This window comes from Dromaius novaehollandiae, chromosome W, assembly GCF_036370855.1.
Source record: "Dromaius novaehollandiae isolate bDroNov1 chromosome W, bDroNov1.hap1, whole genome shotgun sequence".
Lineage (NCBI taxonomy): Eukaryota > Metazoa > Chordata > Aves > Casuariiformes > Dromaiidae > Dromaius > Dromaius novaehollandiae.
Window position 1 is genome coordinate 32,953,663 of NC_088130.1, and position 25,051 is coordinate 32,978,713.

A 25,051-nucleotide genomic window follows, 5' to 3' on the forward strand; every position below is an offset into this window, starting at 1 on the left:
GAGTAGGTCTGTGCACCACTTGGCTTTTAAGTGAGAGGGGAATGTTACAGCGTATGGTCACTCAGCCTGGCAGTTTTTTTGACAGGTAAGTTTTCCCCTCCTCTCCTTAGCCCCCAAATTCTTCATAATAGAGGCTAACACAATATAGCTTTATTTTTTTTAAATTTCTCTACCTGTTCTTATTCTTAATTGCACCCTTGTTACTGACATTTTACATTATCTACCAACTATTGACATACTTTCTGATTTTGAGATACTTGAAAATAATTCTCTGTTCAGTTGGGTTTTTTTTGAAAGTGAATAAATTTTTAAATATGCATCTTTTGCCTTATCTGATGTAACAAACAACCATTTTCCCAATTCTGGGAATGCCAGCTCTCATACTTTTTAAAATGCACTCTATTTTCTAAAACAATTCCAAAAATCATATCTAGCGATAATATGGTGTGTTTATGTTTGATCAACCATTGTAACAGGAGAATTCCTAGGACTTTCTGAGACTGCAGAAATCACAAATTATCAAATACAAGACCTTGAAGGAAGAAGGGAGATTTTACAGATTATAATCCTTCCATAAATTTAGCAACTTCTTTCTTTAAAATACTTGTTTGAAGCTCTGCAAGGTATTCCAGTATTATTTTTACAATATTCTTCCAAGTTAACCATCAGTTTTCTCCCAGCATGTTAGTAGTTTTCCATTTGCATCTCACAGAAACTTTAGATCAGAAAAGGACCTCCTACAGGAATAATACTAGTCTCATTATTCTATTCGTAAATTGACCAAGCTCCATCTAAAGAGTTCTAGAATTCACTAGATCCATCAGAAAGTTGTTCCAAAACTCCACTCCTTTGAAGATTAAAAGCCTTCTGACTTCTGGGAAAAATTTAAATATGATCAGTTTGTTCATTTGTGCTAAAATTTTCTGTTGCCTTGGTCCTCCTTTTCCTTATGGTAGTTTATAATTTCAGAGAGAACTACTATATTCCTTTCAGCCTTCATTTTGCTAGACTAAGCAAGCCTGTTTCTTTTAATTTCCTATTGGAAAATAAACTTTTCTAGTAATCTTTCTGCACCTTTTCTCCTTTACAAGTGATTTCCGGAAAGCTGAAGATCCAAGCAGCATAGTGTATTGCAGATAACACCTTGTAGTGCAGCTTTGGTGAGTCTCCATCAGCTGGAATGGCAATATACCCACTGCAGCAGTGGGCCTCTTCCAGCAGTGACCTCCCTGTAGTGCAACAGGTTACGCACCTTACAGTCTGTCACCATGCCAGCACTTCTAGGTCCACACTCTAGATACCTCCCTAGAGAGCAGTCGTGCATTGCCATTTTCAGGTGGGTTGTATACCCAGCCTTGAACGTCAGGAATTTAAACTTCTTCAGTAGTTTTAATAATGCCTCATATTAAAGCAGTTTATTTAAATTGCTTAGATCTACCGAATTTCTCTATAATTACTTGTTGAGGAACAACAGGATCACTCAGACAATATAACCAGCGCAAACATCCATCCTTTTTCATTTCCTTCTCTGTATCTTCCTATCCCTCTGGCTTTCTCTGGAAATCTGTTTTAAAGACCCCCCCCCCCCCCCCCACTCTGCTAGCACAGCCTAAATCCTTCTGGAGAGTTTATTCCTATTGAGTTCTCCAGATCACACAGACTAGGCCTAGTCTGGACACCACAATACTACCCCTTCCCAAATTTCTTACAAATTGTGTTGACTTACCTGAACACAGTATATTTTGTAGCAAGCTCCACTCACTTTGCTTTTTCCCTTCCCTTCTGCTGCCTTCCTGCGATGATAAAATGAAAACCATCAGCTGGGAGGGCGACAACCCAGATTACAAGATGCCCAACTTTCTTAAACTGATTAGTCCCATTTTATAACACTTTGTAACATTTATAACACTTCTATAACTTCGACCTGACAGATCAAATGAGGATTTTGTTATTTGTTATTTTTAACTACTTTTTATAACTATCTGGTAATTTAGTGATTTCTTTTTGCTTTCTGCTTTAGCATGTAGTCACCCCAGCAAAGGTCAGAATGTTATTTCAAATGACGTTCTACTTAATTTTTTTATTTCCTCTAATTAAGATACAATAAAAAAAAAAAAGCCCAACCAGGCAAAAGGAGATCTTACTAGTATGTTACCGCTGCAACAGATTCATGTGCCAGCGGGTTTAGGCACATCCTTAGACCTCTGAAGAGGCTATCGGCATGGATATGCATTGACAACCAGCTCGCTACACGTTGAGGAAATAATGGTCCAGCCTGCTGCCTGAACTAGCAGGCTAATGTCTGCTGGCAGACTGAGTAGCAGACCCGTGTCAGGGTTTGCGGCGCTGAGCAGGGCACTGTTGCGCTGTCTGGGCGCTGCGGGGGGAAGGCGGGCGCCGGCGGCAGGTGCGGCAGGGCGGGGCGGCGCCAACGGCCATGGAACCCCGCGGCCCCAACGTTCCGCCCCGCCTTCCCCAAGCAGCAGCGGCGGCGGCCGTGGAGTCTCCCTGGCGCCCCTTTATATGTGTACACATACACGGATTTCTCCTTTCGCAGGTTTCTGGTCTTCTCTTAGGGTCGTGATCGGTTTTCTCTTCTACTTTCTTGGCTGCAGTGCTCCACGTGAAATCCGTGCTGCCAGTGAATACTTCAAAATCTCTGCCTCACGCTGAAGGGCTGCGATGCTGACGAAGAGATCACGGCTGGGAATTCAGAAGGATGCGCTGGCTTTCGTCGTAAAACTTAACCAAAGTCGTTACTGACATCTGCTGTTTCAGTTTTATTTCACTTGTGTATGAAATGTTTTGGACTTTCGAAAGGGAAGCACTCTCCTATACAAATTTGTACTGCCCTAAGATTAACACTAGTGGTGATGATTAATTGATCCCTGAACTACTTCCCAGCTGTTTCTGTGTAGACTGGTAAAATGAAAACAAACTGTATGAAAACAAACTTGGTACTTCCTCGTGCACTTGACAAACTCTGAGGGCTGAGCCTGCAACAGAGTAACTTTTTCAACGCCTGGAAGCTCCCCAGGGTGGAAACTTTCTGTGGTGCAGTAGAGGAATAATATTTGCTAGGGATGACGTTTGCGAATGTCTGGGTTTTTTTGGTTAGAGATGTGTTTCCACATCCAAGGGGCTCTTGTGCCAACTCACTTGCCTAATGTGGGGAAGTCCGCTATCTGGAATAACATCAATTTCACTTTTTCCAAGAGTTGTAAAGAATAGTTTGAGGTGTTTGGTTTCAGGGAAAACCCGTCCACATGGACTTTTTTCAGGCACTTGTTCTTTTTTCCAAAGCAAGTTTTGTTAGACAAAATTGTTGTGCCTTTTTTGCTGCTGCTGCTGTGTGTCTGTGGGTCACGTCTGCTCGGTGACCTTCAGCCGCCGCAGCTCTCCATCAGCTATCATGCTGGAAGCAGAGGCGACTCCTCCGCACCCCGCCCTGCCCGGAGCCTTGTTCTGCATTTCAGACCCGCTTACACCACCGACCCGCTTCCCAAAGTCACAGACTGGAAGTTTAAAGAAGAACTTGATCTCGACACGCGAACTTGAAACAAACCCCACCCCGCCCCAACCGCACTCGGGGCTGAGCTCCCCAACGCTGTCCACGGCCCTGACCAACGCCGCGCTGTGAGCACCGCCGCGGTCCCCTTCCCTTGGGCAGCCGCCGCGGGGCTCGGCCGGCAGCAGGAGGCGGCCGCGGGGCACCGCCCGCCTCGGCGGGGGGGGGGGGGGGGGGGAGGAGGAGGCGGGAGGTGCTGCCACCTGCCCCCGTCGGGGCGGCCCGCCCGGGCGGTATTTAAAGCGCTGCGCCCGGCGCTGCTTCTGGCCGGTGCCGGGCAGCGGCCTCGTCGCGCCATGAAGGGTGGCGGCATCGAGAACCCCGTGTTTGAGCCCCCCAGCCCCGACCTCGGCCGCCAGCGCGGGGCGAGCGCCGCCGGTGCCGCGGCGCCTCCGCCGCCGGGGCCCGAGGAGGGGCCCTGCGGGTGGGGCCGCTGCGCCCCTAAGGCTCTGCAGCTCTGCAACAACCCCGAGGGCTACCTGGCTGCCTACAGCCTCCTGGCCATCTTCCAAGGTAAGGCCCGCTCGCCCCGAGCCGCAGGCCTGCCCGGCCGGGGGCTACTGCCGGGGGAAGGCTGCCCCTCTCGGGGCCGGGAGCGGGCGGGGGGAGGCGGGCCGGGCTGGGCAGGGCCGGGGAGGGGAGGAGCGGAGCGGAGCCGGGCTGAGCGGCGGCAGGTCGGGAGGGGCGGGGCGTGCGGGCTGGCAGGTGGTGGTGCTGCAGGGTGAAACTAGCGACTTCACCGGGGGAGGCAAAAACTCTGGCGCCCTAGATAAGGAAGTTGTTCACACGGCGTTAGTCTCTGTGCAGTCCTTCTTTGTTATTTTCTTTTCTTCTTCCTTCGTGCCTTTTTGAACTCTGGTATGTCTTTTTGAGCTCTGATATGGACTTACGGTCCTATCAGTGCTGTGTGTTTCATACCTTTGTCTATGCTGCTTCAGTCACTCACAAACATATGAGCCAGAGGATAAAACATATATGATATAAATTCATTGACAAAACTGTAGAGAACCTAACATGTGCCTTTTTATCTGCATTCCAAGTTAAAAGGTACCTTGGCATGGTTGGGTGACACTTAAAGTAATGAAGTTGGTCTCTAAAGAGCTCTCCTTTTGTTGGGTTTGTTCTATGGATCCCAGTGCAACCATCCTTCTGATACTTAACTAACTGCAAAACTGTCTGCTCAGTTCAGTAACACTTACTGAGTGACTGAGTAACACTTACTGCTCAGCAGTAAGTTGAAGCAGTAATTGGGGAGGGGGATGTAAGCTTAGTTTGCTCTTAATTTCTGCTGTTCAGCTTCAGATATTCTTGTTCCTATTTTTGTCTCCTGTAACTAGATTCATTAGGGCCTTGGCTAGCCATAGGTTTAGAAAACAATGATGGAGGGAGGAAGGGGTTGCATTAGTGTATTAAGTGTACAAACTTGAGGTTTTAAAGCTTACTTAGATCTTCATCCTTCAAACATAGCTAGTTGATTAATGTTCAGAGCCTTTCAATGTTGTTGGGCTAGCTAGAAAAGAAAGCTGTTCTTCCTGAAAGATGGTAAGGCTTCAAAGCTCATCCTTGTTCCACATAAAGAAGGAATGGGACTGCTGTGGAGAGGGAGAAAATACAGAAAAAGATTCTGTACTAGAATAGCAAGTAGCCTATGTCTAAGACATGGGATATAGGTGGCTGACTTTCTGCCTGCCACCAAATTGAGGTAATTGAGATGTTCTTGGGAGAACTGAGTTAGAAATTCTTAAAACCCAGAAGGATCAGATTACTGCCTGTGCTTAGAAAATCCTTAAAAGAACCAGAATCTTTAACATGTGTTTACTCAAACTCTGAGTTCAATCTGTTTAGAATCTGAGTACAGAAGTTTTGGTGTGTGTGTGTGTGTGTGGTGTTTTTTTTTTTTTTGTTTTTTTTGTTTTTGTTTTTTTTTTTTAACCTTAAGTGTCTATACAGTTTTGGGGTAGAAGCTGTTGTTCCTGGCCTTTCTTTGAAAGGCCACACTATAGCTGGTAGGACCAGGAGGTGACTGCTGCTGCAGTTACCTTGCAGTAGCTCAAATTTATTTTCCCTAACATAGGGAAAAGGGAGAGGTGGAAGACTTTCATACGTAACTGACTTCAATGGCAGCTGAGTTCTACAAGACTTTAGGTCATGCATTTATGTTTCCTAGTTTAGGAACAGAGATAGGGAACAATGTCATGAGTTTGAAACTGAAGAGTCTTGGGTTATGCTGCACTGGACAAAGATTCTTGAGTATTTCCAACCCTTCTAAACTTGCTATAGCGATATTTGTTAAAATCCAGTTTGTGCTGATTGTCTACTTGGTTGAGTAATGATTTTAGTATCACTAAAACTTTATTTCTTAATGGTAATATGGACAGGTTCCAATCATAAAAATGTTTTCTATTGTAAGAATCTCTGTCCCTATAGGGAGCTATGGGTGTTCCTTATGCAGCTCATCCAGGTCTTGGTTCTGCTACCTAAGTGTAGATGTATGCCAGAGGTTTGCATATCTAACCTAATTCAGATGTAGGACGTTAATGTCAAGATGTTTCTGAGACTTTTTTGAAAGCTTATGTGGCTGTTGCAGATCTTGTGGCCTTGATGTGTTAACTGGATTCCCTGAATCTTTCTTTTGGTTAAATCATAAAGGAAATTTGGCACTAGAGACTCATTGCAACTCTTCTTGGGAAGTGAGGGAAACAAGAGTGGCTTGCACACAAGAAATTCAGTGTCATATGTAAAACTTTGAAAAAATACTTAGGTCTTGCTGTTTCAGAGTCAGATAACGGAACAGCACACTAAACAATATGATTTTGAAGTTATCTACTGCTTTACTCTAGTTCGGGGTTCAAGTGTTTGATTTATCCTCCAAGTTGCAGAAACCGTCACTGAAGAAGATAGAATGTCTACATGATTTTCCACAGTGCTGTTGTACCTATGTGAAAGTATATTTCTGACACACTGAAGAACCATAAAGTAATTATTAATGTGGATTAATGTCTATCAGTTGGCATGTGCATGCTAGACACTTTAAATCCTGATTGAGTACAGTAGGTATGTGTTTCCAGTGAGCCGGTACATGTATGTGGATTTTGTGTGTATATATATTTATATGAATATATATAGTTGTCTAACTAAAGGAATAAATTCATTACATTACTGTTTAACTGCCCTATGAAAGAGGCTATTGCTGTCATTAGCAGCTGATTTCCCTGTATTTCAACTTCTTGGAAGACCTAAAGTGAAACTTAACTCTTCATTTCTTTCTATTTCAAATACAGGTTTCACCTGTATTTCTAGAATAGAAAACACTTCTTTGTGTAGAACATGGTTACATGACTAATACCTGATTCTATATGGCACTTGAGTTGCATAAATGCATGATTGCATCTTGTAATGCAGTGATTCAGTATGCTGCAGTTCTTTTACTTTGTTTGCTACTGTAGCTATCTTAAGGAATTAACTGCCCTTCTTATATTCTAAATATTATGTCAGTAATACTTATATTAAACAAAGCAACAAAACCTGGTTTTGAGATAGTTTAGCAAGTTGTTTTGGCAATATGTGAATGAATTGAGTGTTGAAGAAAATATTATGACAGAAGACTCTGGACAACACTACGTTTTATAGCCAGATTAGATTGGTTACCAGAAAGGCTCTTTATTGGTTGTTTCTCAGCTGAGTGTCTGCAAATCACTGTTCAAGAGCCACCATGCTTTAAAAAGGAAAAAAACCTCAAAACCTGTTCTGTTAAATAGATGAAGAAAAAACAATTGTTCTTTTAATACATTAGAGAAAGTGAAGTTTAATCTGGATTTTTGGTTTTCTAATGTGTGGCAGGACACTAAGGTATTGGATGAGAATAGCTGGGACATAATTTCTGTACTAATATTATGTGTTGAGATGTCCTTGTAGGATTTGTTTTTTCAGATGGTATAGTCTTAAGATCAACCAGGTTTCATCTTTTCTGAAGAAACTCTAGTGACTGTTTACTAGATGATACTTGAGAAATTGTCCTGCCACTTATCACATTGAAATTTTTACAAATGAAATCTAATTATCTAATCAAATCAAATTGCAAGGTTTTGTGACTTTTGGGATGTAAATTAAAGGTGACAACAAAACTACAGGCAAAAGACAATGTGTTATAATTCTGTAATCAACTTGAGTAGCTCACCTACTTATAAATGTTCTAAGGCCTTAGTTAATGTTTGAAGTGTTGTGCAAATGGGGAAAAAACTTGTTTGTTCATTCCTTCATGCCAGTATTGTTCTTTGGTCACTGCTCCTTTATACCTTTGGCAGCTTTCTTTTGTTTTAAATGATGGCAATGGAAACATCTGAATGCTTTTATTAGTCCCATATGAACTTAAATGTGGTGGTCAGACTAACAGATAGGTGAAACTGTAATTCTAAATAAAAAGGGCTTGGTAGGGGTTTAGGAACTGAATGCACCAGGAGCTGCTTCCTTCTAGAAATCTGAAGTGTTTACTCATGGCGGGATTACTCTGATAAGAAAACAGCTGGTTGATCACTGATTTGGAGCAAAATTTCTGTTTTGTAGAGCACTCTAAACAGATCTGTTTAAGTTCAGCCTTGTGTGGTTTCACTTCTGTAGAATGTGATTCTGGTTGAAAATGAAGTTTAGTCCATTGCTGTCTGTATTCATCTGTCCTTCTGTGCTGTCTGTCTTGGCATGACTATGGAATCTTCTCTGTGAATTTTAGCAGTGGGGAGGATAACTGAAGGGCCTGTCTCATGAGAGAGACTAGGTAACTTTCCCCATGTGGCCTTGTATACATATGTCCCCATACAAGTCCCTACTTGACATGCCTGTCCTACTGAATGTGTGACAAAGTCTTAATTATACCTGATAAGTAAGAAAGTGTCTCCTGAAAGAAGGAAGTTTGATTGCTGAGACTTTGAGTAGTTGAACCGATGGAGGTGAATTACTAAACAAGAAAACAAGGGAAGAATAAGCATTTCTTAAAATATTCCGGTAATAACAGTACAATAGCACCAACTAAAATTATCTTTAAAGGCATCACTTTCTCCTATGCAAAACATATAGCTTTATATCAAAATTCTACATCTTCCTTAGGTGTCTTGCTACTGAATTCAGAGTTGCATAGATACTAGTTTTCTCAATCTTACTAACTTTATTTCACCACTGATAAAAGTTGGATGAAAAAATGTAAGTTTTTAAAATGCTATGAAACAATCTTAATCTAGCATCAGTGTTCTTCATGAGTCAGTTGTGAGGTTCCAGAACTCTTATTTACAGCTGTGACCACAAGACTTCCTAACTCTTCTCCGTAGCTTATGTTCTTTTACAGAAACAGTTTAATTAGACTATAATGAAGTTATCTGAGAATGTTATGAAGTATGGCTATTCATCTCACTTGTACCAGACTCCTATTTTGGGAATGTTAAAGTAAAATTGAGAACTTAGCTACTTGTCCCACATTGAAGCAGAAAATGAGGCAGGATGAGATACAAGTTAATATCCAACACTTCTGTGAAAATGGCCAGTGTGTGTAAGTATATGCTGGAGACTAGCCAATTAATGCCTGCTTTGAGCTCTGGTTTTTGATGTTAGTCTTTGATTCTGCCTAAGTCAAGCAGTTTGTACAGGCTTTTTTCCAGGTCTTGTCTGATGCGTCTGCATCAGAGGATTTTGAAGTACAGTACAAACTTCTGCCAGTTAAAGAGTTGAAAAGTATTTTTAAATAGCTTTACACTTTTTGCTATTACAGGGAAGCATACCTGTTGAAAAGCCTTCTTGTATTGTCCCTTCTTGATGGGTATTAAGGGGAAGGGAGTGGGTGGGAAGAATGACCTTTTCTAACAATAACTATTTGAAAGCCATGTCTTGTTAAGTAATTTGCTTCAGCTTAGCTTGCATTCTCATGTTTACTGAAGTAGTAGTCTTGACTAATTTCCTGTTAAGTTACGTAGTATCTTATGACACTGTAATGTACTATTAGAAATTTCTCTGCTTCAGGCTGAATCTGAAACCTTAATAATACATTAACAGTCTGTGGCATGGTATTTTGCTAGCTTAATACTTGATTGTTAAATGTTTAGTGCCTGCAGGAGAGAATAGAATTGAATAGATCCTGTGCAGTGTGGCTGGTTTAAGTTGGCACTGTATCAATCCACTATATACCTGGATTTTATAGCTAATAAATACCTTTATAATGTATCACTTTAAGTGTATTCATTTTAACCCTGCCATCACACAATGGTAAGTTTACTCTTGCATCTTTATCAAATTATCTTACTTGACTATTTTTTTTCTTCTTCTAGGTATTGTGGTGAATGGCCTGATTAACATCAGTATTTCTACAATTGAAAAGCGTTATGAGTTGAACAGTTCCCTCACTGGCTTGATCTCTGCAAGCTATGATATTGCTTTTTGTATATTGTCACTGTTTATATCTTTCTTTGGAGAAAGAGGACACAAACCACGGTGGCTCGCTTTCTCAGCATTTATGCTAGGATTGGGCTCACTTGTATTTTCCTTACCACACTTCAGTAGTGGAAAATATCACTACGGATCTAAACTTGAAGGTAAGGTTATTTTTGTTTTGAAAACAAAAAACCCCTTGTAGCTAGTTGGTGCAACCCTGTTAATTTGATGCAACATAGTTGATATTTATCAGTCTTAAAAATGGGGTGGTATCTCTAACACCAAAATGAGATGATTCTGAAATCTGTAAGATCAAGAGCTCTTTCCCTGCATGCTGAACTATTTTCCAGAAAAGATCTCAGTGTCAATGTCAGCTCTTGTTCATGAGAAATATTTCAATGCAAGCCAGAAGGCATTTCACTTATGAATGCAGTCAAAATTCCTTGAGTGAAAAATGATCTGGCATTTTTTGTGACTAAGAGTGCAAGTGAGGTCAATGATGTAGAATAAATGTTCAAGGAAAGTTGCTAGAACTACTGTGGGCTTTTTGTTGAAAGGCTATTGCACACTGTAGTTCTCTTGGGTTTGGGACTATTGTCTACTTTAAAGGCATGTTGAGTAATTCACTAACAAGTTTCACTAAGTTCCTCTAAAATGTTTAGTTCAAAGAAAGCCACAGGTTTTAAAGAGGAACCTAAAAGATCTTACCTATCTCTCCTTGTAAAACAAGGCTTTGCTAAGTAGAACGTGCTTGATGCCAAATACTTGCATCTCTGTTTAGTGGCACGCTTCTAAGTACACATCCAGATATCTTGAAAGTAGGATGGCTTGATCTTTCAGGATCATGTTAATTATTGCAATGCTTAAGCACAGTTTATGCCTTCAGTGACTAAGCATATTAGTGATCACTAAAACAATTGTAGCTATTAAGCAATCTGATGAAAGGTTCTCAATCTTCCAGTTGTTGATGACTTACAAACAGATTTATTTCAAGTACTAATCACATCATACACTGCCATGTGCTGTCCAGACATGGACCATTAGTTAAATAAGCTATTGCTCCCCATTCAATAAATGAGGATCTGAGGCTGAAGTTAACTGAACTTTTAACTGAGCAAGGCCAGAAAAGATCTTCAGTGTTTGAAGGCTGTGAGCAGATGCTTGCTTGTTAACCTACAGCAGAGAAGCAAAAGCTTACTTGCTTCTGACTGTATTGCAGTCCCATTACTCTACAATACTAGTTTCAATATGATGCTTCCCACCATCAGCACAGTGAAAATTCTCACATTTTCTTGGTCTGTAGGTAAGAAGTCTACACAAAGCCATTCAGTCAACAGAACTGATTCTTTGGTTGGCACATCATATTCTTCCTGTGTAGGGGTTTTGCTAGTTGTCTGATCCTGACTTCACAGAAGCAGTAGAAAGAGTAGTTGACAGATAAGCAGCTGGTTACACCCAAAGCTCATTGAAAGTATTTATTTGTAATATTTTTGGACAATTCTAATGTCTCTTTAGCTGGTAGGAGTAAGGTTTTGACCTTAACAAACATCAGGTTACTTGCATTAACATGCTGAATTCATGTAACCGCATACATAATCAACATGTTTTACTGAGCTTTGTTATGGAACCAAAATGAGATTTCTTATAATTTGATTATAATGCAATTCTGCCACAACACCTGTAGTCAGATTTATGCTGTTTTACATGAACAAGAAAAATACATTATATCCCTGGCACAGCCAGGAGTATGTGGTGCATGAGGCCATATTCCACTATCCTTTTGAATATCTAAGAAAGATACAGGAAAGGTAGTTGTAGAGCTTTCAACTGGAACTTAGTTTAAGTAGGTGATTTGGGGGAAGGGGTAGGTACATAAACTGTGTCTGACTCTAAAAGTAATAACATCTCAGCTGACCAGAAAGTGTTTGAGTAAAGTTATTACTGTGAAAGGGAAGCTGAACTGAATCTATAGAAAGATCTAATCTGTTTGTCACTTTCTTTGTATAGAAACAAGATGCTGACAGTGTGAGGGTGTTTGGAGGGAGATGGGCAACTACTGCAACTGATATCAAGCAAAACTGATGGCAGGGGGAAGATCTCAAGAATCTTCTCTTTTCATCAATACTTACAATGTCTTTGCCATTAAAGATGCTGTAGGATTTAATACCTTATTAGGCCTTATGATCCACAGACTTTTGAAGTATAGAAACTGGAAAGTTTTAAATGGAACTCATGCTTTCTTCTCCATGGCACTATAAGCTGACTGAATTCCTGACGTTGTAGTTTTGACTAGTGTAATTCAGATTCATGCTGTGACTGTGTGGTGAGCAGGTTTAAGGACTTAAGGTGACTGAAAATGAACACTGTCAATGAAAAATGACTACAGTGTGCCCTTGTTGGTGCAGGGAATCCATGGACCGATGCAGGCTCAATGTAGATCTGTGTGGTGTGCAATGGCACCCTTTAACGGTGAAGTCAACCACAGTACATGATCCTATAGGATATCTGGTACAGCTAGCTCTGTTTATGAAGCATCCTCCCTATGCATTTAGTTGTAGAGTTGAATAGCACTGCACCAAAAAAAACTTGCTGCTTGCTTGCTTGGGTGAGTAGTCATTTACCAAGTTTTTTATGTATTTGGGGTCAACTTTTTATTTGGAATAGCAACTTAATTCAGCAATCCTATTTTTATGAAGATCTCCTCAGCGTTTTATATTAAAGCCCACCACCTTGTCTATTTTTGAATGGTTTCTAGTTGGTTACTTGGTTATCTCTGTTCAGCTGTTAACTATGTGAATAAATATGTAATTAATACAGAGAGAGTTTCACTTAAAGCACAACTTTGAAGTGTAGTTCAGAGCAACATTTAGTATAGCTGCTGGGAATTGATAAGCCTCGTTTGGATTGCAAAATACATCTAGCCTCCGGTATAAGACTTACAGTCATCCTAGAACTTACTTTTGCCCTAAGATGTGTTTTTGAGCCTATATGCATGGCACCCTACAAAATTATTCACAGGACAGATTATAATGATGATACTCTGTAGAAATGGAATACTCTTTCTAGCAGAGTGGCTAACCAATGGACTACCACTTTTAGCCACCGCAAGCACTTATGTCTTGTCTAAACTCTCTAAAAGACTTCAGACTCAAGTGTAACTTAGATGTGATCAGCTGTTCATTACTATGACTTGTTTAGGTTACTTGAGGTGTTCAGCCTCTGAGCTGGCTCTAACATTTATACTCTAAACAGGAGCTCCATCTAGTGGGTTCTGTAATAAAACCATTCTGTATTGCAGTTTTACCCTCTAAAACATCAAATAGGAGTGATGTCATAAGCAACATACTCTTAAATTTTCATATCAAATCTTATTGGAACATTTTTCAATTTGTACAAGATGGCCATTTGAACAAATGTAAAATGTAGATCTTCACTTGACACAATTTTATTGTGAGGACAGTCAACTGTTGATGTCTTTTTTTTTATACATCTGGGTTAAATTTAACCTTCTCCCATCTGCTTAACTGTTCAAAACCTTGAGCTGGCACAAGATGAGAGGTGGCAATAATGGCTGAGGTTGAGAGTAAATTATCATTTGATGGCAGTTCTAGCTGATGCTGGCTTAAACTAATCTCAGTTTCATTGGTACCTTATCCTCTTTGCTTCTGAAGTGTTTCTTAAAATGGACTATAGTCCATTCCAATCTGCAAATCCATGTATATTGATGGAGGTTTTTTTAAAAAAGTCTGTTAGGTGATGGAAATAACAGAATTGTAATTGTATTAAAACCTTAAAGTGCAAGTTGGTGGTTTTCTTTTTTGTAGTTGGAGACCTGATTATGTGGTTCTGAAAACAGACTAGTGTGATAACTTTCTCTCCTCAAAATGTTGGGATAATTATTCTAGGGCATCTGAATTGAAGAGCTGGAAGACTGGTGGAGAGAGGCTATAATCAATTAGTAATGTAATGACACAGGTTTTTTAAATCATTAGATTGACATGAACAAACATTGGGGGTTTTCTAACTCTAGAATTTGATTGCCATTACAATTTGTAGATCTCAAACTGAACTATACTTTTAACTTCATTCAGCATATTTTCTTGCTCTGTGTTACTGGTTTTCTGATGTGGCTACTTTAATGAGAAAGATAGTGTTTGTGTACTACACTAATCAGCTAAATGCAGATTTAGATTTGCCTAATAACTGTTAGATTGACATAACTGCAGATATGTTCTATACAATCAGTGCTGTTGAATGAATAATTAGTGTTGTGTGACATGGTGTCTTTCTACAGTCAAATTTACATGTTGTGCATACAAATAATATGAAGTTAACCTGATGCAAGACTTAAAATCATTCTCTGTAGAAGAGAGGAATATTGCTAAAGAAAATGAATTTAACATTAAATGGAAAAATATGTGCTAATAACTTCAGAGTAGTGATTCCTAATAAAATGTTCCCAATGTGACCACAGCGTAGCATTAAAATGCAGATTGTTGCTAAGTGGAAAGGAAGGAAAATGCTATTGACTCCTCTCTTGAAGTGAGGTATTCCCATCTCTCCCTGTTGCTGGTTTCTGTACAACAGCACTGCATCACCTATTGTGTACTACATGACATTTCAGCTGTGGTGCTGTGCTGTCACTTTCAGAGAACAGCATAATAAAAATCTATGGATGTGTTTCTGGTAATTTCAGTGTAAACTTCTGTTCAAATACCTGTTGTGTGCCAAGCTCTGTGTCCTGTGAGCCCAAAGCATGGGCAAGCTTGCCCTTTGTTTACATTTGAGAACACCTTTTACTTAAGCAAAAGGAGCTGGAAAAAAACCCATAGTAATCTTGTGGCAAAGTAGTGAATCTACTGTATCTGATACTAAAGGTGGTTTTAATGTTTAAAAAAAAAATCCATTTCCATATGGATTGTTCCTACCAAACTGATGGATTTATCTTCTTTCTCAAGGTTGTACACTCTTCTGTGGAGAAGCTTGGGAAGAACTATACTTATTTTTTCCTTTTGGTCCTGTCTCTTGGGACTGCACTAAAAGTGCAGTGATACCCAGAGGAAGGAGAAGGGAAAGCAGATTCCCTGTCTTCACTTCCTCCTTTCCCTTCTCTCATAGTGCCAAACATAACAGGAGTAGGTGCAAACCTTAACCTGTTCCACCTCTGCTTCCTGCTTTTATTTATAGACAAATGCAGAGACTTTACATTAGCTTCTCATTCTGGAGATGTAATAGCATGCTCTGACAGCTAGGTTTTTTGTTGTTTTTAATAGGGAAACACTTTTTTCAAAATGAGATATAAGAGAAGGAATTGTCTGCCTGGGACTCTGAAAGCTGCCCTTTCTTCTCCAACAGTCCAATTTTCCTCCTGTCCTTCAGACTATTAATGTTCTTCCTTTGTTTAAGAATGGAGAGTTAGTGTTCCTCAAAATCATTATAAGGTACAAGATATTATATTAAGATACTATGTCACAGAAGGTCAGGGCCCTGTCATATAGCAGATCAATAGTAGGGCTGAAGATTAAAATGGGAGCCTACCAACATCAACACTGTGTAGTTTAGTTTTCAGCACATGTTTTTTCCTTAGCTGGAATGTGATGAGTTGGATAACTGAATTTTAAAGTCTTGTTGTTTCTGTCTTTCAGATACATGTCAAATTTCAGGAACAAACTCTGCTAACTTCACTTGCAGTGCCAGCATGAAGTCTTCACTTTCCAGATACCTATATGTCTTTATCCTGGCCCAGCTGTTGCTGGGAGTTGGAGGAACTCCACTATATACTTTGGGGACAGCTTTTATTGATGACAGTGTCCCAAAACACAAATCTTCCCTTTATATAGGTAGCTTCTTTTTGAAATGGTTATAATGCATTGCCTATATAGATCATGAACTACAGCATATTAAAATGTTTTTATGGAGTGACCTCAAAATTAATCTTTCTTCATTGTTTACTTGTGCGCATAAAGTAGTTCAGTAATAGACCTGACAGTCTGCTGGAAGTGTCTGGTCTCTTTAATAGCTATTTAACTGAGCACAAAAAGGATGGTTTGTACACCTGACTTACTGACTGGTTTTGTGTTGGTAACTGAACATGAACAACTAATTAGTGTAATCTGTCTGTAAATGACAAAATAAGCTGTTCTAGCAAAATTTCAATATCTGACAGCAGAAAGCAAAGTGACTGTATCAGCTCAGTGGCCACACCTTACCGTATCCTTTAATTGTTTTATATAGTTCCCTTCTAATGCTACATTGTCCCCTCAGTGCAGGGACATTCCTGTGCGGTGCATTGTATTATCTATGCAGTTCTCTAGTCATAAATTTGGCACTTAAGGAGGAAATATTAGAAATGTATTTCCTTCTGAGGGTAAGAAATTCTCCAGAAACATGGAGAATGGGTGTATATTTTATTGTGATCTGCTAGAAAGCTATGGAATATTAATTTTTAGTTGTGGTCTTTAATCTCTTCAGTCAGCATTCTCTGGGCTATGTATACTTTTGCTGCCTAATTTAATGTGTTTTCTATGGTTATGAAGTTATTCAGCACTTCTCCATTTTATGGCCTGTGCTGATAAAAGTATGTTAATTGTATTGATAACTTGCAGTAGGCAACTAAAGCATCATAGATTCCTGGATTCTTTCTCAGATTCTAAGTCAATATTTCAATTTAAGGTTTCAGTTCTGTGCCTGCTTGCATACAATTCTTGCTTAATAGTTCCAGGCAAGCCACTTTATTTGATAACAGCAGATAAACCAGTTGCTCGTGCTACATCTTAAATAATAAAGACTGCTTTCATTTTTGCTGTTTCTCTATCTGGAAAGAAATTTCTTAAACTTTTCTGGCCCTAGCAAAATAAATCATGGTGGTAGCCCTAGTTCTCCTCTATTAAGGGATCTAGAAACAGCATGCAAACTCAGGAAAATAGTGTTGACTTAAAACGTAACTGATCAATACAAAGAACTGATGCTAGTATGGTCTTCAGGCTACTGCCAAATTTAGCAGAACAGTGTATTGCTTCTGCCTAATGTAACAAAACTAGAAGGGAATTACCATGAGAGGTTAGATAGCTACATTAAGCGTATAACTCTTTTCTAGTTTTCATGCAATGTATTGAGGAATTGAAGTATTGCCTTCTTGCCTGGTGCAAGAAGGGCTGTGCAAGACAGCAAAAGAAACAGAGGTTTCTGCAAATAGCTTAGAATACATGCTTGCAACTCATAAGCTGGTAGGCTCTTTCCCTTCTGAAAGGGACTATCTTCATGCTGAACTGAGGTATCTAAAACTAAAGCCAGTGGACAGTTAAGCAGTTCCAAATGGTGATTTAAATTGAGTGGTCTGTAAGAGGGTATGAGTACCTTCTAAGCTAAATTTGAAGCTGTGTAAGGTGAATGTGAACCTAACTCTGAGTGGTCCTATGAATGTGTCAGTATTTCTAAAACAGAGGAAAGCCTGGGCTACCATCAACTTAATATTTATTTTCACTTACTAGTATTTAGGTGGTATTTACTGGTCTCTTTTTGCTGTTTAAAGAGACTGAAATGTTGAATATTTAGGAAGCGGGCACCTTGGAAATAAGAATTCTGGATTCTTCAACCTGGGAAGAAGTATAGAATATCAGAAGTAAGGGTGCCTCATTAGTTACTTAGCTCTAGTTACTATTCGTTGCAAGCCTTTATCTGCAGAGACACTGCTTATGCTAATGTGCCACAAACATCTGGCTGATGGGCCAGAACAACTATTGGGGAATTGAGAAAGTCTTGTACTAAGGCAAAAATAGTGAATGGAGGAAATGGGGCTTTTTCATAGGAGTTGGCCGCTTCGTTTCCTCAGAACTTTGTCAAGAGCTGTTAAGAACCCTGGTGTGTGTGAGACAACTTTCACAAAACTTCAAGTGGCAGATATTATTTCTGTCAACTTTAACAAAATTCTGGCTTCTGGTCCTGACCGATCTAAAAATCAACTTAAAACTTGAACTAAAAATCTAAATATTTAGGTTCTTGAAGATTGCTTTTATGTACTGTTAACAACTGATGCTCTTGTTTTCAGAAACTTTTCACAAGATAGCTTATGATTGTAGGCACAAGATGCATGCTAAAGGCAAAAAAATGCATAAAGGTGCAGTCAGAGGTGTCTTTACTGTGTTGAACCTCTGAGAAAAGGCAGGTTTTAATGGGAGCTGCAAATTTTCAAGTAAATTGGCACAAGTACAGATTTTTCTGCACACTGTAGGCTAAATAATGACACTGAAGGAACAGGCCGAATTACAAATTACTTGGTCTTAAGTTTATTTATGAATTCTTTAAAATAAAACTTTGAAAGTATATGGTGAAGCTTGACATACATATTTTCCCTTCTAGGAATTGGCTATGCCATGTCACTGCTGGGCCCTGCTGTTGGTTATGTCTTAGGAGGGCAGCTACTAAATATTTATATTGATATCCAGATCCCAGAAAGGCAAGATAACACTTAGTCTTTTGCTTTATATTTTCTTTTTTCTAATAATCCTTATTAAAATCTTCTCCCCATGGGAGAGGGGATCTTATATTTACTTGGAAAATACAGATGTTTTTTGTAAACTTGTTTAACTTGGTAACAAGTTGCTTTACAAGGGCTTCTGGCAAGTCAGATGCTTCATATAGTGACTAGTCACTCCCTTGAAAGTTTTTCTTTTGTGTAAATAGTTCTAGCTTTTGGAGATATTAGTTATTCTAAAGCTGATGAACAAAGGCTTTTGATTAGTCATTCCTTTAGCTGTTAGTCTATTGATACCATGTGTGAAATGTTTCCCTGAGGTGGGATATAAGCAGTAAGATACTGCTCCTTTCCTGCTGGGGAGAGTTTGCTAGAAAATCTGTCAGCTGAGTGACAGTTCACTCTTCAAAAAATAATATGAATTGTAAAAATATCTAAACCTAAAGTTGATTTACACTTGTTCTTGCATTTCCTGTATTTTAGTGACTTCAGATCAATGCAATAGCATTCTTCTGAGATACTATTGACTTTCATATAGCTCACTGATTATGAAGATTCCTTTTAAAAACAGCTTTAAGTGCTATAATGCTACAGTATCCTAAAATCAAGATCAGAGTAGCCTTTAAATCAGATTGAATTTGATTAATAAGGGGTGAAAGCTGTATTTGATCGAGTGCAATATTACTGTAATAGATCTGATAAGTATACTTAATACTATTTGAGCAAAGAAACAAATAGAATGCATGCAGAAAACAAGGAGAAGAAAATAACATTATCCAAAAGCTTTTGGGCACAATTAGTGTTACAAAGCTTCCTGATGTCTGCTGCTTTTGAGTTCATAACTGTTAAACCTAATCTTCTAAATTATCTTTTCAGTACAAAGCTGGATCAAGATGACCCACGTTGGCTTGGGGCATGGTGGATAGCATTTCTTGCATGCTTTTTTGCAATTTGGCTTATGATAATACCTTTTTCATGCTTTCCAAAGCACCTGCCAGGTAAATATTTAACAGTAATGGATTACTTTGGAAGGGAGCCTTGTTTATATCTGTGGGTTATACAATGCTGGACTGAGAATGACTGATTCCTCTCTGGTTCTGTTTCTCATTTTGCTATGTCTTTGGCTAAAGTCTGCTAATAAGTACCTTGTTTCCAGAATGCTACCATTAGAACAACAGGCAAATAAGGCAGAGGGGGAGCCTTGAAAGAAAGGTGCTGGGTAGGACTGGAAATGGGTAGAGCACAAAGTTGATGGTCAGTGTTTTTGGAAAATGCTTGCAGCTAAGCTCCTAGGGCTGTGTTTAAGCTGCTGAGTTACCCATCAAGAATCATAATCTGGGAATTCCCATTGACTTAATCACTCTTATATTGTTGTCTTTGACTCCATTGCCTTTTTGGGTGGGATGGTAAAGTATGAATCAGTGTCCCAGAGTAGTCTTCCAAAGAATACTTTTAATATACTTTGTTCAGGTAGATACTATTTAGGAATATCCTCAGAGCATTTTAAGGAACCTATCCTGCTTGTCTGGAAGGAGAAATGGAGTACAGGGAAGGAGTACAGGACAGAAACAGGAGTAAAAGTGAAACAAGGAACTAGGAAGAATGGGGAGGGCTATAAAAATTTCAGACTACCCTGAAGCCCACTCAGTATTTTTAAGATATTCCTGATAACATCTCTTCTCACAGCCAAAGCTTTCAGAGGGAAGCATGATGCTTTCAGCCAAACTCTTCTTTCCACATGAATAAATTACTGATCTCTACATTGATCTGTATCAGTAAAATATTCAAGATTTACAATGTTTGAGCTTAGTTTTCCAAGGAAAGGAAACCTTTTGTGATATTTTTCAGTATTTAAAAAGTTTAAGAACACTGTTCAAAATATTCATTGTCCAAAAATATTTCCTTCTGTAGGCACAGCAAAAATACAAGCTGAAAAAATCTCTGAGACCCATAATGATGGAAGTGAGGCAATTGTTGAAATCAAGAACATTGGAAAAAGCTTTAAAGACTTTCCTATGGCTCTCATGGTAAGAAAATCTGGAATTTACTATGCATAGCTGATGTATTCTCAGAATTGGAGATTTTTGGGTTTTACATGAGTGATTAGAAAGGTAATAGCTGTTCTTTTTATCATGCTATGACAAAATAGTTTACAGGTCTGCTGAAAATCTTTAATGTGTGCTACTTCATTTAGTTGATGCTTAAGATTCTTAAAGCAGGAAAAGCATATTAATGTTCAACATGAAAGGGTCTGCTTTCAAATATAGTGACTTCTAGTTTATATGACTTTACAGTGAGACGATTTCCTGAGTGTTATGCTAATTTTTCCCCCTGTAGATACTATTGAAGAATCCTGTGCTCATGAGTTTAATAATAGCAAGTTCTTCAGAAGCTTTAGTTGCCACAGGCTTTGCCACATTTTTACCCAAGTTCATAGAAAATCAGTTTGGACAGACATCAAGTTTTTCAGCAACTCTAGGAGGTAATGTGGTTTTTAATTTTTAAATCTTAATAGTTAATATAGTAGAGTGAACATTGGCATCTTGTGCTTCTTGTCCAAGACACTTGTGGAGGTATTTATATGAAAACTACAGAAATGCAGTTTCTTAAGTTTTTTTCTTACCTGTCCTAAGAAAACCCTGGTGCATCAAGGGTGCAAATCTACCAGTTTGTAGGTTCAGTAGACCTGATACTAACATTCAAAGTCAAGTGAGACTTCTGTGTGCTGCTGAAACCATAGTTTCTACCCTTTTTATTTTTGAGTAGCATTTAATTTTTCATAATTAAAATCAGCTGAGGGAGTGCTAAGACCTAGTCTCTACCAAAGGAGACAAGATAAAAGGCAGCTGAAGAAAAAGCACTGCTTACTGCAAGTAAGAGGTTGAGCTGCCCTTTCACTTCAATCCCACTGTAGTGCTACAGTAGCTTAATATTTAATAGCATACTGGGCATATATTCTGAAATGACTGTATAACTGCTTCTGCAGTTGGCTCACTGTCACTTATTGTGTGTGCATGATAGATAATGGGAATAGGTGGAACAAGGAAAGACTGAAAAGTTGAGTATTAGAAAAACAAATATGAAAATCTGATGGAGAAGCTGCACTAGGTGGGAACACATGAGTAATTCTAACACAACTACTTTTGAAGAACAGCAACCAGATAAAGGCAGAAGATGGCAGACTTAGTACTTCTGAAACATGTCTTGCTAAGTGACTTCTCAGCTCTATAGCACTGCAATACAAGCATATACTAATTGAAGTGCTCTTGCTCCAACAGAAATGTTGTGCTTGGGACTTTCTGAATAACTTATTCCCCTGGGTAATACTAAAAACTAGTACTACAGCTACTCAGATGACATTGCCTCAAAAAAAAAAATCAGCCTGCAAGTTTTCTATATAGAAATACTTTGAAATACATGGTCAGTTTTTAAACAGTAATCCACAATGAAATGGAAAATTCTGTTTTTCTGCCTTGCCTCCCCCAGCTTGTCTTAGCTTTTAATTGGAGTTGGAGATAGTGGTAGTGTCAATCAAATGTACAACTTCAAAGAAATGCTTACAAAAATGTTGAAAACTGGCTAGCCGTACCTGAACTAATATTGAACTAGCTAGTCTGAGTATTTTCAGTGGCCTTGTTAACAATTTAAACCAACCTTGACTACAGGTATCTGTGGCCTGTTACTCTACCAGTTCTGACACTGTACCTGAACTGTCTCTAAAACAAGTTGTCTCAGGTCAGCACAAACTAAACCAATCACTTCTGGGTTGTATTGTAGATTAGCCATAGAAAAGTACTCAGTTACTCATCTAATATCTTAATGACTTATCCTGTTTGTACTATTAGGGACTATATCAATGAAAGTAAAACTGCCCCATCTCAGCAACTTAAACTATTTTTCTGTAGATGCTTAATTCTATCTTGTGTTATATATTGTACAACAGGAATTATTGCATTATAGGAAGCCTGCAGTGTAAGTGTATAATAAGACACCAGACAGGCATATGAAAATACTGGGAAGCATTGAGATAGCGTTTTGAAGCTTTGTAAAACAGCCTACTAGTGTTCAGAGATTCTTGCCCAGTATGGCAATGTAGTCCTAAGCAATCTGGGTTCATGCATTGAAATTTGGTTTTTGACAACTAAGTCATGCTGTTAAGTTATACTTCTGAAGAGGCTAAAGATAGTGTAAGGGCAGAAGAAATCAATTTCAGTGAAATTATTAAATTACCCATGCTGACAGATTCAGGTAGGATGGTTTTAAAATGACATCACACATACTGCATCTTAAGATACAGGTAACTGCTATGATTTTCTTAACATGAAATTGCACTCTAAATTGCTTTTCTAATTGTCTTGCATTTTTGTGTAATTGCTGGTGTCTTGTTTTCCTCTAGGACTTGTATTAATTCCAGCAGCAGCACTAGGCCAAATCATAAGTGGCTTCTTGGTTTCCAAGTGCAAAATGGATTGCAAAAGCATAATCAAGTTCATGATAGGCACTTGTTCAGTGGCACTACTATTAAACACAGTGTTTTTATTTGCTAAATGTGGGAATGAACCATTCGCAGGTGTCTCTGAAACATATAATGGGTAAATATACTTTAATGCACTCTTGGGCTTGGTGTTAATGTTTAAAATACATAAGCTACTTCACAGAATGCAAACTCTTTTTTTTTAAAAAAAAAAAAAAAATCTTGTATCGCTTTACCTTGATATATGAAAACTCAGCTGCTTTATGGAACTCAACCTTGTTCTTTAACTCTTTGTATAACAGACTAATAAGAAAATGTAATCATATGTAGCCTGTAAAATGTTCTGAGCAGGATCAACCTGCTCAATAACAACAAACTTCTGTAACCCTTCTAGGTGTGATACCTATGGTATTGACTAGGGCTAACTTTATATGTGGGAATGGTGTCTCATGTCTTGTTAAATTACCCAGTGGCAGACAAACTGGCCAGTCTGTTTCTGGGTAGCAATCTGCCATCCACTACAATTTCATGAGAGAATATTGAGATACTTAGGAGGCAATTTAAGTTGCAGTGTGATTGCAGACTTTTCCCTAGAAAACACAAGGTGTTATTGTAGTGTCAGATTTTAGTGCATTTAGCATCCATTTACAGAAGGAGACTTTATTTTATCTTGGTAAAATGGTCTAATGTCTGAAAGTGAGATGCAGAAGTTTAATGCAAAGAGCATAGCTCACAGTGACCTAAGTTGAAGAATGAAATGTGTGGAGTAAACCTAGCTTAGCAATAACATGATTCAAAATTTTTGGCTGACGTGTAGGAAGGACTTCTGTAAATAAGATCTATTTATCAGTCCCCAAAAGAACGCAGTTCTAATTCCTAATGAGAATATAGTCTATGAATCATTTGTAAATCTTTGTACTAACTGTAATAACAGAATTCTAGGATGAATGTTATTCCTGTTGCTGTGAACAAAACTTGTACTGGAAATCAGTATAGCAAGGGAAAAAACTTTCAGAAAAGTGACAAACATAAAACAAGATTCAAAAATAAATTTCTGCAAGAATAATCACTTTTTTAGAGAATGGAGTCCTTAGGACCAGTTTTAAAACTTAACATCAAATATATGTGATCAAGTCACCAACATAGCATTATGTTGTATAAAATGCATGATCATGTCATATTAAGGAATAAACTATAAGATCATAATGTCTAACTTATCAAACAGTTTTAAAGGATATATATTTGTGATGTTTAAAAGGAGGAAGAAGGGAAGCTAGCTCTGCCAGAACTGAGAACACTCAGGTGGTTGGTTACTCTGTCATGAATTGAGCGCGCTAGAGGTAACTCCAACTGTCGGAGAGTCTGCCAAAGAGCCAGATGCTGTTGCACAATAACTTCCTAGGACTGGCACCTAGTGACAGCTAGCAGTCCCTTAAAAAAAAAAAAAAAAAAAAAACTTCTCAATATTTCATTAGGTCACAGTAATACTTGTCCAAAAGTATAATCTGTAAATTACTCTCCAGTGTGTAGAAAGGCATTGGTACCTAATTGGAATGGGGAAGATCTTTGCACTTCTATACAACAGATGAAATAGCATAAAGTGCACCTTGAAAATGCAAAAGATTGAGTGGCAGAGGTATGAGAAAGTTTTGTAACTTCTGAAGCAAATGCAAAGTAGGAATAATTCTAGGGGGGGAAAAAAGCCATAGCTGTTGAATAGATGTTTATGGTTTCTTCACTTGGTATTTATCATGCTCTTTATTTACTGACTTAATGAGAACATCTAACAATGAGGGGGGAGGATGAAAATCAAATTTTACTCATGAAGACAACTAAGTGCACAAATCTCAGAATATGAAGGCTACTAATTTTACTAGGCCCTTTAAGGGAATATCTTCAGCATAAATGTAAGTGACAAATACTGTTAAATTTTACTATCAAATGCAAAGAGTGACACAAAAGACAATACATGTTTCAGGTCTCTCATTAGGTAAATGCAAAAAAATTGAAACAGGTAACCACTATTGCCTTCAAGCTTTCTGAATTTGTCCTGTCAACTTAAGGTTAGATGTCAAATTTCTAACTCTTTGCAACAGTTGTAGTTGCATTAAGAAAATATATTCAA

General features: G+C 38.6%; 1 protein-coding gene and 1 long non-coding RNA gene across 4 annotated transcripts in view; one reads left to right on the top strand and one right to left on the bottom strand.

The window, feature by feature from the left end:
• Nucleotides 1-4,133, bottom strand: part of LOC135324268 (uncharacterized) — a 37,697-nt gene extending 33,564 nt beyond the window's left edge. For 2 of the 3 annotated variants that reach the window (XR_010385629.1, XR_010385630.1), the window contains exons 1-2: nucleotides 4,048-4,133; nucleotides 1,727-1,793 (exon numbers count right to left, since the gene is read on the bottom strand). This is a non-coding gene — a long non-coding RNA (uncharacterized LOC135324268). Of the gene's footprint in view, nucleotides 1-1,726; nucleotides 1,794-2,144; nucleotides 2,263-4,047 lie in introns of those variants that run through there. The other variant, XR_010385631.1, reaches the window with a different exon arrangement.
• LOC112988495 (solute carrier organic anion transporter family member 4C1) overlaps nucleotides 3,783-25,051 on the top strand; it is a 33,082-nt gene continuing 11,813 nt past the window's right edge. The window contains exons 1-8 of the mRNA XM_026109051.2: nucleotides 3,783-4,081; nucleotides 9,877-10,140; nucleotides 15,625-15,819; nucleotides 18,338-18,434; nucleotides 19,329-19,450; nucleotides 20,364-20,479; nucleotides 20,790-20,934; nucleotides 22,849-23,044. Coding sequence (XP_025964836.2) covers nucleotides 3,865-4,081; nucleotides 9,877-10,140; nucleotides 15,625-15,819; nucleotides 18,338-18,434; nucleotides 19,329-19,450; nucleotides 20,364-20,479; nucleotides 20,790-20,934; nucleotides 22,849-23,044 — 1,352 coding nt within the window. The 5' untranslated portion in view covers nucleotides 3,783-3,864. The remainder of the gene's footprint in view (nucleotides 4,082-9,876; nucleotides 10,141-15,624; nucleotides 15,820-18,337; nucleotides 18,435-19,328; nucleotides 19,451-20,363; nucleotides 20,480-20,789; nucleotides 20,935-22,848; nucleotides 23,045-25,051) is intronic.